Genomic DNA, 18,546 nt, shown 5'->3' on the forward strand with positions numbered 1-18,546 from the left:
AAAGAAGGAAGAGAAGAAGATTAAGAATGCTACGTAACTTCTTATTGTTCGCGCTTTCGTTTTCTGATTGTCAAACTCTCAATGCTTATTGTTGTTGCATTGTGAATTTGAGTGGGGATGTTAGAGTATAATATATTATATTTGTAAGATATTATCACACCATTATAAATTGTGATAATATCAATATTATATTATTTAGTTTTCTTATATGTGAATTATAATGTCTATATAATAGACATAATTTATGTAACCATGAATAACAATTCAATACAATCTTTCTCTCTCTTTAATTTAACACTCTGTTGTCATATGCTGCTGCAGATTACTGTTGTTAATTTCTATTGCAGGTATGTATTATTGTCGGTTGCTAAGGCATTTGGTTGTCTGCTGCGCAGTCTGAACTTACGCTTGACCAACTTCCTCAATAGACCTAAAATCACAAGGAAAAAAAATAAAGGGAGTGTGGAGAAATTGGATGAAAGGACTGCCACTTCTTCTAGATGTCCGACCGGTCACAACACTATTGCCTTCAATCCAACTATTGCATCGACCAGTCATAAGGCTGGTCTATCAATCGGTCGTTTCCGTTTCCCAACTCATCTCCCAACTGGTCATGACGCCCCTCCCCTGACCGGTCATGTAGCCTCCACCCCAACCGGCCTGGCTGCTGTTAACCAAACCATCAACGCTACTCCTTCAACAGGCCATGTTGATGTCACCCTTACCGGTCACGATGTTATTTTTCCAGCCGGGCTCACCTCAGCCACTACAGCATATCACGACATCCCCGCCCTGACCAATTAAATCTCTGATAAGTCATGGACCATGGGACAAAATGAAATCGCAAATCTGACGGGCATTCGGAATCAAATTCTCAAGTTCCTCGCCCAGTTCCAAAGGCATGAACTTGTCATGACTAATGAAAGGAGCGAGCAAATCATTTGCCAATTCAAATTTTGATTCGAGCAAGATTGGAACTCATTCGACAAAGCCAAATACGAGAAAATTATTCTGTGGTCGGTTAGTGTCATGAGGGAGTTCTACAACTGCCCCAAAACTTATGCCTACACTACACAAATAAATGCAAACCGAACTTGGAAAACCAACAAGGTTTGGGGCAAAATAGGACAACTAATGAAGACAAGCTCAATGTGGATCCTAACCTAAAAATTAAAACACCCGAACACCCGCTCTAAATCGAACTCCCCTTGGAAATTGAAGAGGGACACGTCAACGATTGGAAGCGAGATGTCGTCGGTCGTTCACTTCATGGGCACCCACAAGTCCCCATTCCGAGCAATGAAGGCCTCTATTTAACGACAATGGAGCGAAAAGGGACTCAAAAAAGTCAAGGTCAACGACTTTGGCAATTTCTTCCTCACTTTTGGCACAGAGCCCGAAGCTCAAGCTATTGTCGAATCAAATTTCACTTTCATGTTCAGTTTATGTTTCAAGCTCGCCAAATGGAATGAGCAAATGAACATCAATAGTAAACCGCCAGAATCCGAACAAGTGTGGGTGAGACTAAGAAACATCTCACCGCACCTTTGTAATGCCAAAGCACTTACCTATCTCACCCGACTCATTGGAAAGCCGCTTAAACTAGATCCCGACTTTGACTCGTTTGAACGGGTCACGTTTGTCCGCATTTACATTGAGATTGACTCAACGAGTATAAAACTGGAAAAATTCGAGCTAAGATGCCGGAATAGAAACATGGCCACCATTGAGGTCATGTACGAGCAGTCGGAAAAAGAGGACGAGGAAAAGTAAAAGAAGCCCGTAGCCACCCACAAACAAGAGAATGTCAAGGTGGTTAAGAAATCCTATATTGAAATCCTCAAAGAAAATGAAAGCCTCAACGAACACGTGAACGAGAACCAAACCGATCTCAATCCCACCGTGCCTGAAACTAAGGCCATTTTCCCATTAATTAAGTTCGAAAAGCCCGGTGTCGATGTTGATGATAGAAAAAACCAAAGCATCTCAAAAACCATGTGCTCCGAAGCCAAAGAAAGCCGCAACGTAGTTAAAGAAATCATCTTAAGGGAAACAACTTATACGCTCAACTTCAAACTCAAGCCCAAAAGAATAAAAGTGACAAGAGAAGCTAACGAATACGAAGAAGCCGAAACTCTATCCGGAAATATATCCCCAAAAGACATAAGGGTGACAAGAAAGAAGGAAAGAAAAAATAAGGGCAAAGACAAGAGAAACGAGTCCGAGGAAATCAACCCCTATCGTCTTGTTTTAGTTGATTGATTGCTAGTTTCATTCCTTATTCACTTTTGTACTTTGATTTCATGTTCGTGTGCGTTTTTTAGGTCAACTGTGGATTCTTCATGGTTATCGTGTGTTGACTTTGAGCAAATTGTTGTAAACTCAATTTCAGCTCTTGTACTCCTTTTACCCTTTTCGGGTCATTTTAATTAATGGCGTAAGCTATTTCTCAAAAACAATTTGACTTGCTTCATATATCTAATGCATGTAATAAGTATAAAATATGTGTTAAAAATATATTATATTTTAGCATTTTTTTAATTAAGAAGTACTATCATGACAACCCGCTTCAACTCAAAGTGTTTTCAATCGAGCTACCTTGGTTGGTTCATAACATATTAATTTAATTTTTCTGGGTTCAAATTCTTTTGTATTTTCATGATATGACACGGGTATTTGAAGTCTCATTTGAAGTTTGGGATCTTAAAATGATGTAAGTCTTTTAATATTTGTTGGGAGGTCAGAATTAAGACGACAAATAAATTGGGACTCTCAATTGTTCGGCTACTATCCAAATTAATTAATTCAAATTATATATTTGTATTAAATTTCAGTTTTTAATTCACGTATAAATTTGGTGTGTGTAAGCACTAAAAATAAAGGGGTTTTCATGGGGTTTGTAAACACTTATTTTCACCCCTAATTTTATAGTTTATACTTTTAATAAATATGAGCCTATACAAATTTCTCAATTTCATTCACGGGCTAATTGCATGATTTATTTTAAAAACAATTATTTTTAGAACAATTGTGTTTTTGGAAATAATTAATTTTGGATTCTTAGAAAGTTAAGGTAGTAATTTGTCTAAGTTTCAACACTTAGGGAAATTATTATACTTTAAATATTTAAGGTTTCATTTTAGTAAATACCTAGGATATTTATAAATAAATAAAAGGCATACAAAATATATATATGAACGTTTTTTAATAATTTAGAATAAAAAACTATATGTATAATTTTGTTATTTTTGTTAATTAAATTAGTTGTTTTAAATAATTAGTTTAGTTATAGACTAGATTAGTTGTTAGATTAGATTTTGCAATTTAATTTTGAATTTGATTAGTTAGCATTTTATTATAATTAGAATTGTTCCTTAAAAATAGGAGAAATTAAAAATAAAATTGTTTTCTTTTTAATTTTCATTTTCTAACAAACTATTTTTATAGGATAAAAGGAAACGGGTGGATCTTCCAAGATCCATATGCAAGATCCGGATCAAATTTGTGAATGGGGCCAAGAAAAATCCAAATCAAAGACAAATCAACCTGAAGGCAAGCCAAAGAAAGAATCCAATTGACGGATCCGACTGGTGACACAACCTATGGACCGGTCCATGACCAAGATCCGACCCATGGAATCAAATGTTAAAGGAAAAAAGGGTGAATCCAACGTTCATCTTCATGATGTTGATGGTTGAAGGATCCTCAGAGTCTCTCCCAACAATGAGTGAGCAAAGAAATAGGGAGAATTGACCCCTTACGACTAGGAATTCCAAGAGCCATTTTAATTAATTTTAAAAAATCATTTGTTTGGCCAAACCGTGTGTAAGGTGGTAAATGGGCCTTTGGGCCCTATGGTTTCATGGTTTTCCTATAAATACCTCCTCTTAAAAACCTTGAAAAACACATTCTTTTTCACTCTCTGTGCCCTACAACCTTTTCCACAACTGAAACCCTAAGCAAACACCAACCATTGTAGGGTTGTGTCATAAGTTTGGTTTAGGAAATTTCTATTTTAATCCCACAAGCAAAAGAGCACCCCATTTGTAAGCTCTTATGCCATTTCCTTGCTTTTTGTTTGAATTTGAATTTTAATATTGCTTGTTTTTTTTATTATTCACTTCTATGCATGATTCCCTTTTAAGCTGGTTGGTTTGATAGGCAGTGTATAAATATTTTTTTTCTGTATGTACAATATGTAACATAATTAAACAATAAAACATAAAAAAAAAACAGAAAGTACAAAATAAAAAAAAATCTGCATGCTTTGATTTTAATATGGCTTTACTTTATTTATTTTATGCATGATCTTGTAGATGGGTAATCTTATGGATGGGTATATACCATGAAAAACTAGCCTAAGATTTATCATTTTCGGTCGTCTTGCATTTTAAAAACATAGAAATAAATTTCGTTTGCACTCATCTTAATTATTTTAAAAAATAAATAGATTCAGCCCAAGCCAAAACTAAACTTAAGTTTTTAAAACAACACTCTACCGATATTGAACCTTAATGTCAGAACTTATCGGTCACTTCCTTTAAAAAAAATGAAGTAAAATCGAAATCGTCCTGGGCTATTCTAAATTATGTGCTAAATGAATCTTTTGAGTCCAAGTGGAATTTTATTTTGGATGAAAATTAGATAACTTGATCGAAAAAAAAGGGGAAAAACTTGTTTGGCCTCTTTTTGTTTGATTTTGTTTTGTATGCCATGATTTTGTGAATTTAATTGACATCGTTGTTAATAGTTATACTGGAAGTTTTTATTTAGTTTGGGATCCATTTGGATCACCAAAGTCCTAATTAGTTAGGGTCTAGGTCGGAAAAGCGGACCTTTTTGTTGTAACGACCACGTTATCTGCACCCAGATGCACCTGCTGCTGCCGACTGAGAACTGGCTGCACCTGGCACCGAGGATTGTTGCTGCCGATCGAGGACTGATTTTGGCTGCACCTGGCGACCGAAGACTAATGTTGGCTGCACTTGGCGACCGACGTTGGCTGCATCCGACCGAGCTCTTGACCGAGGGATAAGTCTTCGACCGTGGAGGCTTAGCCACATCCCATTCTTTTTTATTTTTTAAATTTTCTACTTTTTAGACTTAGGGTTCCCTTGGTTGACTTTTTTTTATTTTCCTAGTTAAAAGTTTGTGGCTTTCTTGATCCTAGATTAAAAATAAATTAAAATTAAATTCTTAACTAAAATTGATCCTAGCCCTAACTTAGACTTATGATTTTTCTTAGACTTATGACTTTTTCTCTTAAACTCAAAATCATTTTAAAAAAACAAAAAAATAAATAAAAATAAATTTAGAGTCTCTATATAATTTATTTCAATAAATTTTTTTAAAAAAAATCTATACTTAAGCCAATTAAATTTTGATCAATAATTTGCTTAGTTTTGATTCTTTAGGATAACTTTATGTGTTAATTATTTGTTCAGGTTTTCTTCTTAAGTTTTGTCTTTGTTTATTCTTTTTCTTGTCTTTTCATCTAATGCAAAACCTTTGAATGTTAAATGGAAAAATCTAAATTGTAAAGCGTAAGAAATTTAAAAAACGACCAAAATTAATTAGTAGAACTCTTAGAGGCATTGTGAGACATACCGTCTAAAAAAAATTTCCCACACGTAACCAAACGCCAAACTCACTCTCTTAATTTCCTAATTTTTAATATTAGGTGGCGACTCTTTAGTCGTGAGGTTAATTAATATTGAAAAATTTAAACTAAACCTATGACATATTTCTCATTAAAAAACTCTCAATCTCTTCTAAATTCGTCGAGATGGTAAGTTATAGAATTGTCTACAAAACCTCATTTTATAAACTTAAAATTTTCAAACCTTAAAATTAATTCCCCTCACGTTTTCAAAACAAACTTTTTTAAAGAGCCTCCCAAAATTTTCAAAACTCGTCGATAAAAAATGTTTATTTTAAATCGATCATAGGGTTATTCTGAGATGATTAGAAAAAAATTATTGTAATAAAAAGTTTAAAAAGCACTTGGTTGTCTGTTCTCAACTGTTTCATGGTCCCTCTCACATGGAGGGACAAAACAGTCATATATAATTTCTTTATTTTTTTAAAATGACTGTTTTATTCATTTCATGTGAGGGAGAGCAAAGAATAGTTGGGAGCATATGACCCTATCCCGACAAAAAAAATCTTTATCGTTCTAAATTTGTTTCTAAAAGAAGCTATTAAGAATGAAATTTGAGCCAAATATTTTATAGAGAAATAATTGGGGAAGGGAATTTAGATAAGGGTATGAGAGAGAATGACGTGGTAAAATCTGATTGACTGAAAAAATAAAATAATTTCTCTTTCTTTTATCTTTTTTATTTTTTCCGTGATATCATGTAATTTCCTCTCCCAAATTTTATCTCTTTATCACTCCTCTATTTTATATATTCCACCTTTATTTAAAATTGTAAAAAAAAACATTTTTGATAGTTCAATTTGCAATATTATAATAGAAATTCATTTAATTTCTGTAAATTTAGTCGGTTTAAAATTGTTTAATTCATTGTTATATTGACTTATATAAAGTTATTCAAACCAATTCTATATGAGTTGGAAATTTTAGTAAGCATTTTAAAAAATAAATATAAAAACTCTTCAACAAACCTCTCTTTCAATGAGATTGAGTTGGACTTCAACATTGTGTGACCAATTTTGCAAATGTCAATAAAAAATGGTTTGAGCTTGAAGAATGTAATCAAGAAACAAAATGAACTCTTCATATATATATATATATATATATATATATATATATATATATATATATATATATATTTATTGATAATTCATTGATTATGTTATCCACTACAAATGTTATAAATTAAAATGTGATTATGGTCCATAGTAGAAATAAATTTGAATACAAAAAAAATAATAAAGAATTATGATTCTAATCAAATATATAAAAAAAATAATAATAATAATAATAATAAAGAATTATGATTATAATCAAATATAATTTTGATTATTCATGAAGGTGAATGAGATAAACAAAATATAATGAATGCGAGCTCATCTCATATGAGAAATTATGTTCCAATTTTCTGAATCGACACTAACAAATGTGATAATTAAGGATGACAATGAGGCCGATTATGGCGACAAGCGAAAATATATTAGTCCGGATTATATATCGTAATATATTGAAAATTCATATTATTATAAATAAACAAACATAAAATTTTTATAATATATAAAAAATAAATAAATATATTGATGATTATATATATTTAATTATGCTCATATTATTCGGACCAAAATAATAGTGAAATGAGAACAAAATCAGGCCCATCCACGATCAACTACCTGTCTAAACCATTCATATCGAAAATAGTGGGTAAGATTATAATTGCATTACTATTCATAATAATTAATCAAATGTATAATAATAAGTGGAAAATAACTATTTAAATAAATAAAAAGTGTCAAATAAAATTACTAATCATTTGCTGTTGCTGGCTAATGGCTATGCCCTACTAGTATATTAGTTAGATTTTATAAATAATCATAGCTAAAATTATTTTATATATAAAGGAATACAAGCACTTGATTGTCAAATAGCCAAAATTATTTTTATATATATAAAGGAATACAAGCACTTGAAATATAAATAATGCGCGTGCGTACTTCCAAGTGAAAGCTTGCTTTTTGTTTTGTTAATTAAATGGAAAGCTATTGTGGTCGAATTAGATAATCAGATGACTGTTTTTTTTTGTTTTTTTTTTATATATGATTATATTGTGTTGTTAATTATTTCTCAGAGTTTTCTTGTTTACATTTTAAATTATTAGATCTCAAATTAGTTTTTATTTATCGAGTAGATAGTAATGTTAGATCATTTTTACGGTTGTTCAGGGCATAAACTGTTCTTAATTTGTTAGTTGATCCTAAGGTAGGTTTGATTCAACTTATTTATTTTTATATTTAATTTTGTAATAATATTTAATATTATATATATATATATATTATTAACTTAATTTTAAATATTAATAAATTGTTCAAATTAAAAAGTAATATATTTTAAAATAAATTATATTAATTTTACAAGTTTTTAATAATATGTAATTTTAAAATTTAATTAAAATAAATAAATAAATAAATCTTTATTAAACAAAGTAGAATTAAAATTCATTAAATTAAATTAAAATAATTACATCTAAAAATTATTATTAATATTTTTCAAAATAATATAATATAATTTTAAATAATAAATAAAAATAAAATAAAATAAAGAAAATATTTAGATATAATAACTTTATCATTTGACCGTATATTTGTGTGTAAAAAATGAAAATGTGAATATATATATATATATATATATATATATATTATTATAATTTTCTTATATAAATATATAAAAAAAAAAATAGAAAGAAAAATTTTGAAAAATGTTATTATAATAAAAAAAATATAAAATATGAGAGAAATTAAATAAATAATATTAAAAAATAATTAGAGAAAAAAAATGAAATTATAAACCCTAGAGAAGAGGTAAAAGAGGAAATTGAGATTATTCACAAAATTTGTGTGATTATAATTTTTTGCTTTAACCTGAATCAAAGACATTACTCTAATTATGGTTATGTAAATACTTTATTTTATTAATGTTAGTTTTATAATTTATATTTTCTTATAATTACATAATATATAGTTCTTATATTAAAATAGAAAATAGATTTATACCATTGATATAATGGGACAAGAAACATTTCAACATTAATATATATAAAAAAAATGTTTAGAACTATGCACACCAAGAAAGTTAAAACTACTTTACTGACGGATTGAAAATCAAAAGAGGGGTAATCCAAACTATGGGAAAGCCATAAATTAGGTATCTGACCCAACCCAGTACAAAAAAGAAGAAGATGGAGAGTAACCATCACATTTCAAGAAGAAAGAAAGATAGACAGTAGGCTAATAATGCCACAAATTATGTGATGTTCACTAGTGGCGGACCCTAGTATAGGGGGCCTTGAGGAGGCGGGCCTCTCCAACCAGCCAGGGAAGAAGTTTTAAAATAGACTTTCTTCTACTAGTTTTGGAGTTGAGGTGATCAAACCTTACTTGTCACATTTCCTTTATAATAACCTTACACTTCTTTTTATAAAATAATAATTTTTATTTATTTTATACAAACACTATTTTCTAATAAATTAATACTTTCTTTTATAAAAATTAATATAAAAATTAATTCATAATTATAGTATTTTAATTTCAAATATAATTTTATTAAAATAATTATTATTAATATTTTATTTTATACAAACAATATTTTCTAAGATACAATATTTATAATAATACATAAATTTTAGTTAATATATAAATAAAATTTATTTATATAAATTAAAATATAAAGAATTATATATAAAATAATAAATAAATTATTATTTATTTTAAAACTACATTTATATTATAATTATATATATATATATATATTATTAATTTCAATATAATTAATAATATAAATTACTTATAAAATAAAGATTAAAACAACAATTTATATAAATATAAGGGTAAAATATTATTTTATATTTCTTAATTTTAAATTAGTTTTAAACTATTTCAACAAATAAATGTATTTGTTAGATTTTATTTAGGGGCCTTGTGACACATATTTATTTAATGTATGATATAGAATAATGGAGATATTCTATAAACGAATTTGTACTTCTACATCACATGACTAGTCTGAGTCTTCTCAATCAATTAATGAGTCTACTAACGAGTCTAATGTTACTGATCAAATATACATGTTTAGAATATAACATATCAAAAGATGCATCATTTTGTTTATATCGTTATCTTTTCAAGCATTTAAATAGAGAAAACGTAAATGATACATTTATAGGAGATGGGTACAAAAATTAGAAAATGGCATTAGAAATATTCAATCGTCATATGGGAACTTCAAATAGTTGTCATAATGAAGCTAGAATTCAATTTAAATCATTTCAAGATCAAAGACATAGCGTGAGAAACGTTTTACGTACACATTGTAGTGATATATAAATAAATTATCGCACCTGTTTAACGACAATATTTGATGTAACACGTTTTCTATTGAGGCAATGATTACCTTTTCGAGGACATGATGAGTCAAGTAGTTAATCAAATAAAGGTAATTTTCTTGAATTGATTGATTGGTATAGTCAACGTAATGAAGAGATTTTGTCTTCTTTTGTACCGACTCATGGACAAGAATAATTTAGTAATTGTGCTTATTAGTATTTTGTAATCGTGCTTGTTAGTATTTTTATATAATTACCGAGTAAAATTTTAATTAAAAAATGTATTTATTTGATCGTCAAAAAAATGCTACATTACTTTGTATTTGGCCCCCCGAAAATATTTCTGGGTCCGCCACTGATGATGACGAGTAAATTCTATCGACGATACTTCAATGAACAAAACTTGTTGAGTGTAGATCAATATGAATCGATAAAAAAAACATGATAGAATACATTCTAGGTCAAGTGGCCCACATATGAATGAAATGAGTTTGCTATGGATATTAATAGCAAAATTATAAAATAATATATATATATATATGCTTATATTAAATTATAAATGTAATTAGATATTAGCACATTATTCAAACAATAAAAGATAATGACTTGATTCACTAAGCAATAGACCAATATATATATGAGTTATATTTTATAATAAAAATATGATAAAAGCTTATTCAGACATATTTACTTGTACAACTAACTCATTTAGACGATATATACTAATAAAAGATCATTTAAACAGATGTATTATAAAAATTGGCTCATTTAGCCTCTTTTAATAACCATAGTTAACTATTATTTTTAAATTTATATATTTACTAATTAAATATTAATATATTTTCGCTCTCCTTCTTTTTCATTAATTAAACCAGATAATTTATTTTATTCTTAATTTTTTTTATTATTTTAATATTAATTTATCTTTTATATGTCATTTTCTTTTTTTTATTAACTTTTATTTCTCATATTTTTTAAATTCTCATTTTTTAAAAAACAAATTAACAACTTATTTATGAATTTTATGTTTTATTGTAATATTTAATTTACTATAAACAAAAACGAAATTAATAATATTTTATTTAATTTTTATTCACGACGACTTATAGTAGTAGTAATGTGCATTCTAATATTTGATTATTATTTTGGTGTTTGATGAATGAGTTTTTATTATTATTCAATTTTTAATTTTTAATTAATTTATTTTTGTGTTGAATGATTTTTATTGTGGAAAGGATTTTCATTATTGAAAAGATTTTCATTATTATATTTAATCATTGGACCAAACAATTATAAAATAATTAATAATCAATATGAATGTAAGAAAAAATATAAAAAAGAAGAAAAATTATAAAGTTAAAATAATTAAATGTTCACATATATATATATAAAATAAAATTAAAATAATCAATAATAAATAGAGAAAATATATTACGAGGAATGATAGGGGAAGTGAATTTAGGGAGAATGAATGGGGAAGTGAATGACGCGTGACTATATTCCTGTGTTGAAAAATGAGTAAAGTGTGAGGAAAGAGAAAATTTGTTGATTTTTTTAATGAATAAGATTCCCCATGTCATTCACTCCCCTTTCACTTTTCCAAATTCAATCTACCTGTCATTTTTTATATATTAATATTTAATTTTAAATATATAAATTAAAAAATAGAAATGAATCATGATTTAATAAAAAGAGGTTAAATGACCTAAATTTTAATAATACATATGTTAAAATGACAAATTTTTTTTTTTTTATTTATTTATGAGTACATTCATTTGAAATGAGCTAGTTGTACTTAGCTTTTTTCCATAAAAATATGCACGGAAAGTTTAAGGACAATTGCATTAATCATTGTGCTCATTTTCTAAACGTGTAATGGATTCCTTCTCTTCCAATTTCCTCTCACCATTCTCTCTCTCCATTACAAAACTCCATGTTTGGCCGCCGGCGGTAAACAAAATCCCTTCAACCATTTACATTTCCAAACCACGATCTTGTCTTCATTACGAGAAAAAACCCATCAGGCGAATCGGGTCATCCTTAGCCGCGACAATATTAAACACATTTGATGATATAATCAACAAATTCATTGACCCTCCGGTTCTCCGACCATCCGTAGATCCCCGGCTAATTCTCACCGATAATTTCGCTCCGGTTGATGAGCTGCCGCCGTCCGAGTGCGAGTTGATATTCGGCCATCTTCCAAAATGCCTTGACGGCGTTTACATCCGTAACGGCCCAAACCCACAGTTTATCCCTCGAGGTCCATACCATCACTTCGACGGCGACGGAATGTTGCACGCGATCCGAATCTCGAACGGGCGGGCCACCCTGTGTAGTAGGTACGTCAAAACGTATAAATTCTCCGTCGAACGAGAAATCGGTGGTCCGGTTGTCCCCAATTTCTTCTCCGATTTCTACGGCTTATTCGGGTCGGTTTCTCGAGCTACCCTAGCCATAGTCCGAATACTCGCGGGTCAATTCAATCCTATGAACGGAATTGGCCTCGCGAATACTAGCCTCGCTTTGATATCCGGTGGACTATACGCCCTCTGTGAATCTGACTTACCGTACGCCGTCAAGATCTCTCCGGTCGACGGAGATGTGGTCACCGTCGGCCGCCACGACTTTGGCGGAAAGCTACTCATGAACATGACGGCCCACCCAAAAATCGACCCGGAAACAAAGGAGGCTTTCGCTTTTCGATATAGTCTTATCCGTCCGATTCTAACGTACTTCCGGTTCGACCCAGATGGAAACAAACAACCCGACGTGCCGATATTCTCTGTGAAAAGTCCTTCCTTATTCCACGACTTTGCCATAACAAAAAAGTATGCAATATTCGTGGACATACAAATCGGGTTTACTCCGTTGGAGGTGATATTCGGGTCTGGGTCGCCCATAGGGGTTGACCCGAAGAAGGTGTCTCGGGTTGGGATAATCCCTAGGTATGCAACGAACGAGGCAGAGATGAGGTGGTTCGATGTGCCCGGGTTAAATTCCTTGCATGCGGTGAATGCATGGGAAGAGGAAGGTGGGGAGACTGTGGTGATGGTGGTTGCAAACATAATCACGACCGAGCATATGCCGGGGAGGATGGATTTGACATTTATTCGTGTGGAGAAGGTGACTATTGATATGAGGAATGATGTAGTTTGCATTCAACCTCTTTCCGAAAGAAATTTGGAACTCGTTGTCATCAATCCAAACTATACGGCTAAGAAAATCAGGTCTCAACACTTTAAGTTGAAATGAAAAATCATTTTGGCAACTCGAGTTTTTAATTTAACTTCATGTTTTAAACATATATCTTATTTATTAATAATTATAGAAATGTGTATATATCTTGTCAAATAATGTAGATATGTGTATGCTTCAATTGGGGATCCATTGCCTAAGATATCGGGACTAGTGAAGTTAGACATCTCAATCTCGGAACATGATGGTAAGGATTGCACGGTGGCTAGTCGGATGTTTGGACCCGGTTGCTACGGAGGAGAGCCTTTCTTCGTGGCCAAGGAACCGGACAATCTAATGGCGGATGAAGACGATGGTTATCTCATAACTTATGTACATAATGAAAATACAGGAGAGTCAAGGTTCATGGTTATGGATGCTCGGTCCCCCTTTCTTGAAGTGGTTGCGATCGTGAGGCTTCCGCAACGAGTACCATATGGCTTCCATGGACTCTTTTTGAGAGAAAATGAAATTAAGAACATGTAATTTTGTATTTATTTTGGAAGACTTAATAAAATTACAAATTAAGTTGTGTCTTCTAATATAAATATCATTAGGTTTGGAATAAGAATTTTATAATAAGCATCTCTATTTATAAAATGATTAGAATAAATTATTTTATAATGTTTCAAACTTAATTACAACTCATATTAAAGTGAAAATAAATAAATAAAAAGAATATTTGATTTTGATGTACTTTGTAAAAATAAAAATTGGTGATGAGAGTTATTTATTACTTCATCACAATTTTTTTTACTTAATTAGTTTAACTGAACTTATGTTTATTATAATTATTTATTAATAAATTGGTGTTGATATAATGATAAAACAAAAAAGACGTGTAAGATAATATTACAAGAAATTAAGATAAAAAAAAATAGATTAATAAAGATTGAAATGATTAAAAATTAAACATTTTAACCTTCCTGTGAGAGGATCCCACCTGATTGTCCTCTTATAGCTTATCAAGACATCAATAATATTAATGACTAAATATATTGAATATATTCAAAAACAAACAATATACATTTATTCAATCAACCATTGACTTTACCTTTATGATCATTCATTCCAATATTGATGAAACAATATTCTTTTATGATCCATTCATAGATGTTGTAAAGACAGATCTTTGTTTGCTTGATTATTATTCTTATTCTAATTCGGATATATTTTGTGAAAAGTTTTTTAACTCGAGTATAGTATATATATTAAGGTAACTCATGTTAATTAAATTAGACTTAAGTTGATTTATAGAAAATTTGATTCAAATCTGATTTAAATGAGTCAGACTCAATTTCAAATTAAAATAAGGTTTAATGTTTGTTAATATTTTATGATGTCAATAAAAAAAAACTAATAAGAACTTCTCTTAAGCCATTTTCAATAATTCACCAACTAAATAAGTTATTTATTGATGTAGTTTTAATTAGTTGCTTTTTTTTTATTTTGGGTAAAATTTATGACTACCTAAATTAAAATTGAATTATTTTTATAAAACAAGTTGAATTAATTTTATTTTGGGTAAAATTTATGACTACCTAAATTAGTATTGAATTATTTTTGTTGAGTGTTTCAACTTAACAAATTAATGAAATGGTATTTATGCCAAAATTCCAATTAAAATAAACGAATATAAATTTGACTTGCAAAAATTCCAAATAAAAGGTTTATATTATATATGAAACCGAACATTTGCTTTGACGTTTTGTTATGGTTGGTTTTTCTGTATGTTTTTCTTTCTTTAAAAAACATTACTATTTGAAAGCTTAAACTTGAAAGAGTGAAACTTGGATAGGGTGGATCTGTTTATTTCATTCCAACCACTAAGCTACATTTTATTAAATTTAAATTTATAAACAATAAAAAAAAATGAAATTTAAAAAATAATATTTTAAAATCCGTGAAGAGATTACACATGGTTTTGTACTATGGAATGAGAACGATATTAAATATGTATGGATGTTTGGTACGTGGTTTTAATTCTGTGTATTGGGAATCATTCAATTCCCTCAATTTAGAGAATAAAACCCATTATATATTCTTTCTCCTTCATAATCTCCTTCATAAGATTCTCTCTTCACTCCTCATTTACTCATCATCCTCTCCTCTCCTCTCCTCTCCTCTCCTCTCCTCTCCTCTCTCCACTATTAATTTTCGCAAGTCTTTTATTGTTTTTCTTTTCTTTATATTTTTTTTCTGATTCTAAATTATGTTTTTCATTTTTTTTTTTCATATTTTCTTTACAAATTACCAAATAAAACTTTAGATCAAATTATTATAATTATTTTTTTTTTCTTTATTTGAGTAGATATATATAAATTGAGATAATGCTAGTTTTATTTATAAAATTGGAACGGAGTATCAAATTTATTTATAAAGTCGTAAAATTCTATTTTATTATTTATAAAGTTGTCAAAAAAAATGTCAAAAATATTTAAAATAACGGAAGTCATCTAACACGATTAGATATGTCTTGTTAGATATGTATCCAAGTGGCATCCACGTATAATCTACGTATTATATATATATATTTTTTCATTTTCATTTCAAATAAATCCTTTGTCTTTTTTTTTTATAGACCTAAATTTATCGCCACCTCTTCACCAGCAACCGTCGTCGCCGCCTAACACTACAAATTACGCATTCCATTTTACCTCTCGTCGTAATCGTCGCCCCCGTTGAATCTTCTCTCCTCCACTCTACAAATCACATCGCCTCCAAAAACTCAAACGAGAATTCCATTTTCTAGAAAACAATTAATATATATTGGGCCTCTGATTCTTTTACATCCATATGGGCCAAACCATAAAATTTTAACATTTTCTTAAACCAATTATTAGAAAATATAAACTAATTTATGTTTATATATATATATATATATATATATATAAAATGATGCTTAATTTTTAAAGTGTTCGGATTGTTGAGTTGAAAGTTTGGTTAATTTGGATATATATGTGAGAGTAAATGAATATTTGGGTCGTATTGTGGGTTGACCCGTCCATAAAATTCAAACGGTTAAAAATAAAATTAAAAATACTATATGTATGGTTCAAACTTGCAACATAACAAAACAAGTACAACTTTTTAACTAACTAGGCTAATTACACTTCACATTTTAAATTCAACACCAAATTTAATGAATGCGAGACATTTTAACAATATAAGTTCAATTTTTTAACTAATTAATCTATATAAATATATATATATATATATATAATGATACTTAATTTTTAAAGTGTCCGGATTGCCGGGTCGAGAGCTGTGCTTAATTTGGATATATATGTGAGAGCAAATAGATATTTGGGGTTCACCCACCCATAAACTTAAAACGGTTAAAAATAAAAATAAAATTGTTATAGGTATGGTTCAAACTTGCTACCTAACAAAAACAAATACAACCCTTTAACCAACTAGACTAATAACATTTTATATTTTAAATTCAACACCAAATTTGATTAACGCAGTGATTCATCAATAATTTTTAATTCTCTTTTGACTCCCCTTTATAGATTTCACTATTATTAATGATAATTAATGAAAGAATTTCGTCATATTTATAGAGATATGGAACATAATTCATAGGTATAATAAGTTTCGCCTGGACTACTTTATAAACTCGACATTAATATAATTATAATGTTAAACATTATTATATATATATATATATATATATATTTAATTGCGAATAAATTTTCTTTCTTTTTCAAACATTATAAATGGTTTCAGTATATAATTAAGGATTATTAAGGGCATTTTTACTTTTTAAGAGAATATTAATAAATTCCAAAATTCATTTCCTCGTCCATAGTTGAGTCTTTCTTTGAGTGAGTGTAAACATTCGTCTCATTTTGTACTAGAAGAGGCTATGCATGAACAATAATTAATATTAATCATTAGATTATACGTGGGAATTAAAATTATAATTATTTAAAATTATCAATAATTTTAAGAATTTTAAATAAATATATATACAGATAAAATTATTAATCTTATTAAAAAATACCAAATATTCATAATTATTTTTTATTTTTTTAATATTATAATTAAATTAAAATATTAAAATATTATTTTTTTAATAAAAAAACGTGCGTATGTACAACTTTTTTGAACTAGTATGTTCACAAGTTCAATGAACACAATAGTACTGTAACATATCTATATATTTGATATAAGTTCAAAATATATATAGAATATAAATGTACAACAGTACAAAAATTATTGTGTTCATTGAACTTGAGTACTTGAGTGGTCATTTTCAAGATTGAACATACTTTATATATATAATAAAGTTTTAAGCCTCCAATATTTATATTAACAAGGTATTGCACCATTTGATGAGACAATGACACAAGAAGGATTGGATTAGCTATAACTTAATCCACGAATAAAAAAACGGGTTAAGTAAATGAAATAAATTGACTTAAAAGTCTCAAATTAATAAAAATAAATAAATAATAATAATAATGAAGTTAAAAAGGGATTAGAAGTCAAATTATACCATTTATATTTTGAATTATTAGTTTGGAAATGTATAAGATAATTTGAAAATGTCAATTAAAATATTAGACGAGTAAAATGATAAACATATATCCAAAACGAGATAAAAATACATGTGTACATACTTTTGATTTTAATATGTTTAATTTGTAACATAGCAATAAAATCTTTAAATATTTAACGTATGTGATTATCATTTTTTTTCATTTTACTATTAATTTAAGTAGGTTTTATTATTATCTTTTATTTTATGATTTTTTTTTATTTTCGTATTTTATTTTAAATAGTTAATTAAAAAATTGACTAACTAATATTAAAATTAATTACATCTAAATTAGATAAAATATTTGGTTATATGGTATAAACATTAACATATTTATCTTCTCAAATAAAATAATATAGTTTTAATTTATTTATATATTTTTTTGGTTTAGTATAATGATTTAATTATAATTTTTTATTATTTTTATCGTATAATATTTATTAATTTATTTGAGTATTTGATAAATATATATTTTAAAATTATAATATAAAATATCATTAATCATTACATGAGGACTAGGACTACAAATGAGTCAAGTCACTCGTGAGCCGCTCGGTTAAAGCTTGACTTGAGTTTGACTTTGACTTTAACTTTGACCGGGTTCGAGTCGAGATCGAGCCGATTCGTTTAATATTTGAGTCGAGCTCGAGCTCATATATTATTTGTCGAGTTTTTTTAGCCTGACAATATATAATATATTTTATTTATTTATTTGAATATTAAAACTTAAAA

At 28.5% G+C, this 18,546-nt stretch overlaps 1 protein-coding gene across 1 annotated transcript; it reads left to right on the top strand.

Moving 5' to 3' along the window:
- The first annotated feature begins 11,906 nt into the window (after positions 1-11,906).
- LOC124942351 (probable carotenoid cleavage dioxygenase 4, chloroplastic) lies at positions 11,907-13,757 on the top strand. The gene is made up of 2 exons (XM_047482832.1): positions 11,907-13,261; positions 13,394-13,757. Exons 1-2 carry the CDS (start codon positions 11,907-11,909, stop codon positions 13,752-13,754), a joined length of 1,716 nt encoding a protein of 571 aa, XP_047338788.1. The 3' UTR covers positions 13,755-13,757.
- Positions 13,758-18,546: the final 4,789 nt, after the last annotated feature.

This window comes from Impatiens glandulifera, chromosome 6, assembly GCF_907164915.1.
Source record: "Impatiens glandulifera chromosome 6, dImpGla2.1, whole genome shotgun sequence".
Classification (NCBI taxonomy): domain Eukaryota; kingdom Viridiplantae; phylum Streptophyta; class Magnoliopsida; order Ericales; family Balsaminaceae; genus Impatiens; species Impatiens glandulifera.

Excerpts from the sequence above, each read along its gene's own strand:
- LOC124942351 (XM_047482832.1), top strand. The coding sequence starts at position 11,907 with ATGGATTCCTTCTCTTCCAATTTCCTCTCACCATTCTCTCTCTCCATT. Across the intron at positions 13,262-13,393 it reads TATACGGCTAAGAAAATCAG|ATATGTGTATGCTTCAATTG; the intron begins GTCTCAACACTT and ends CAAATAATGTAG.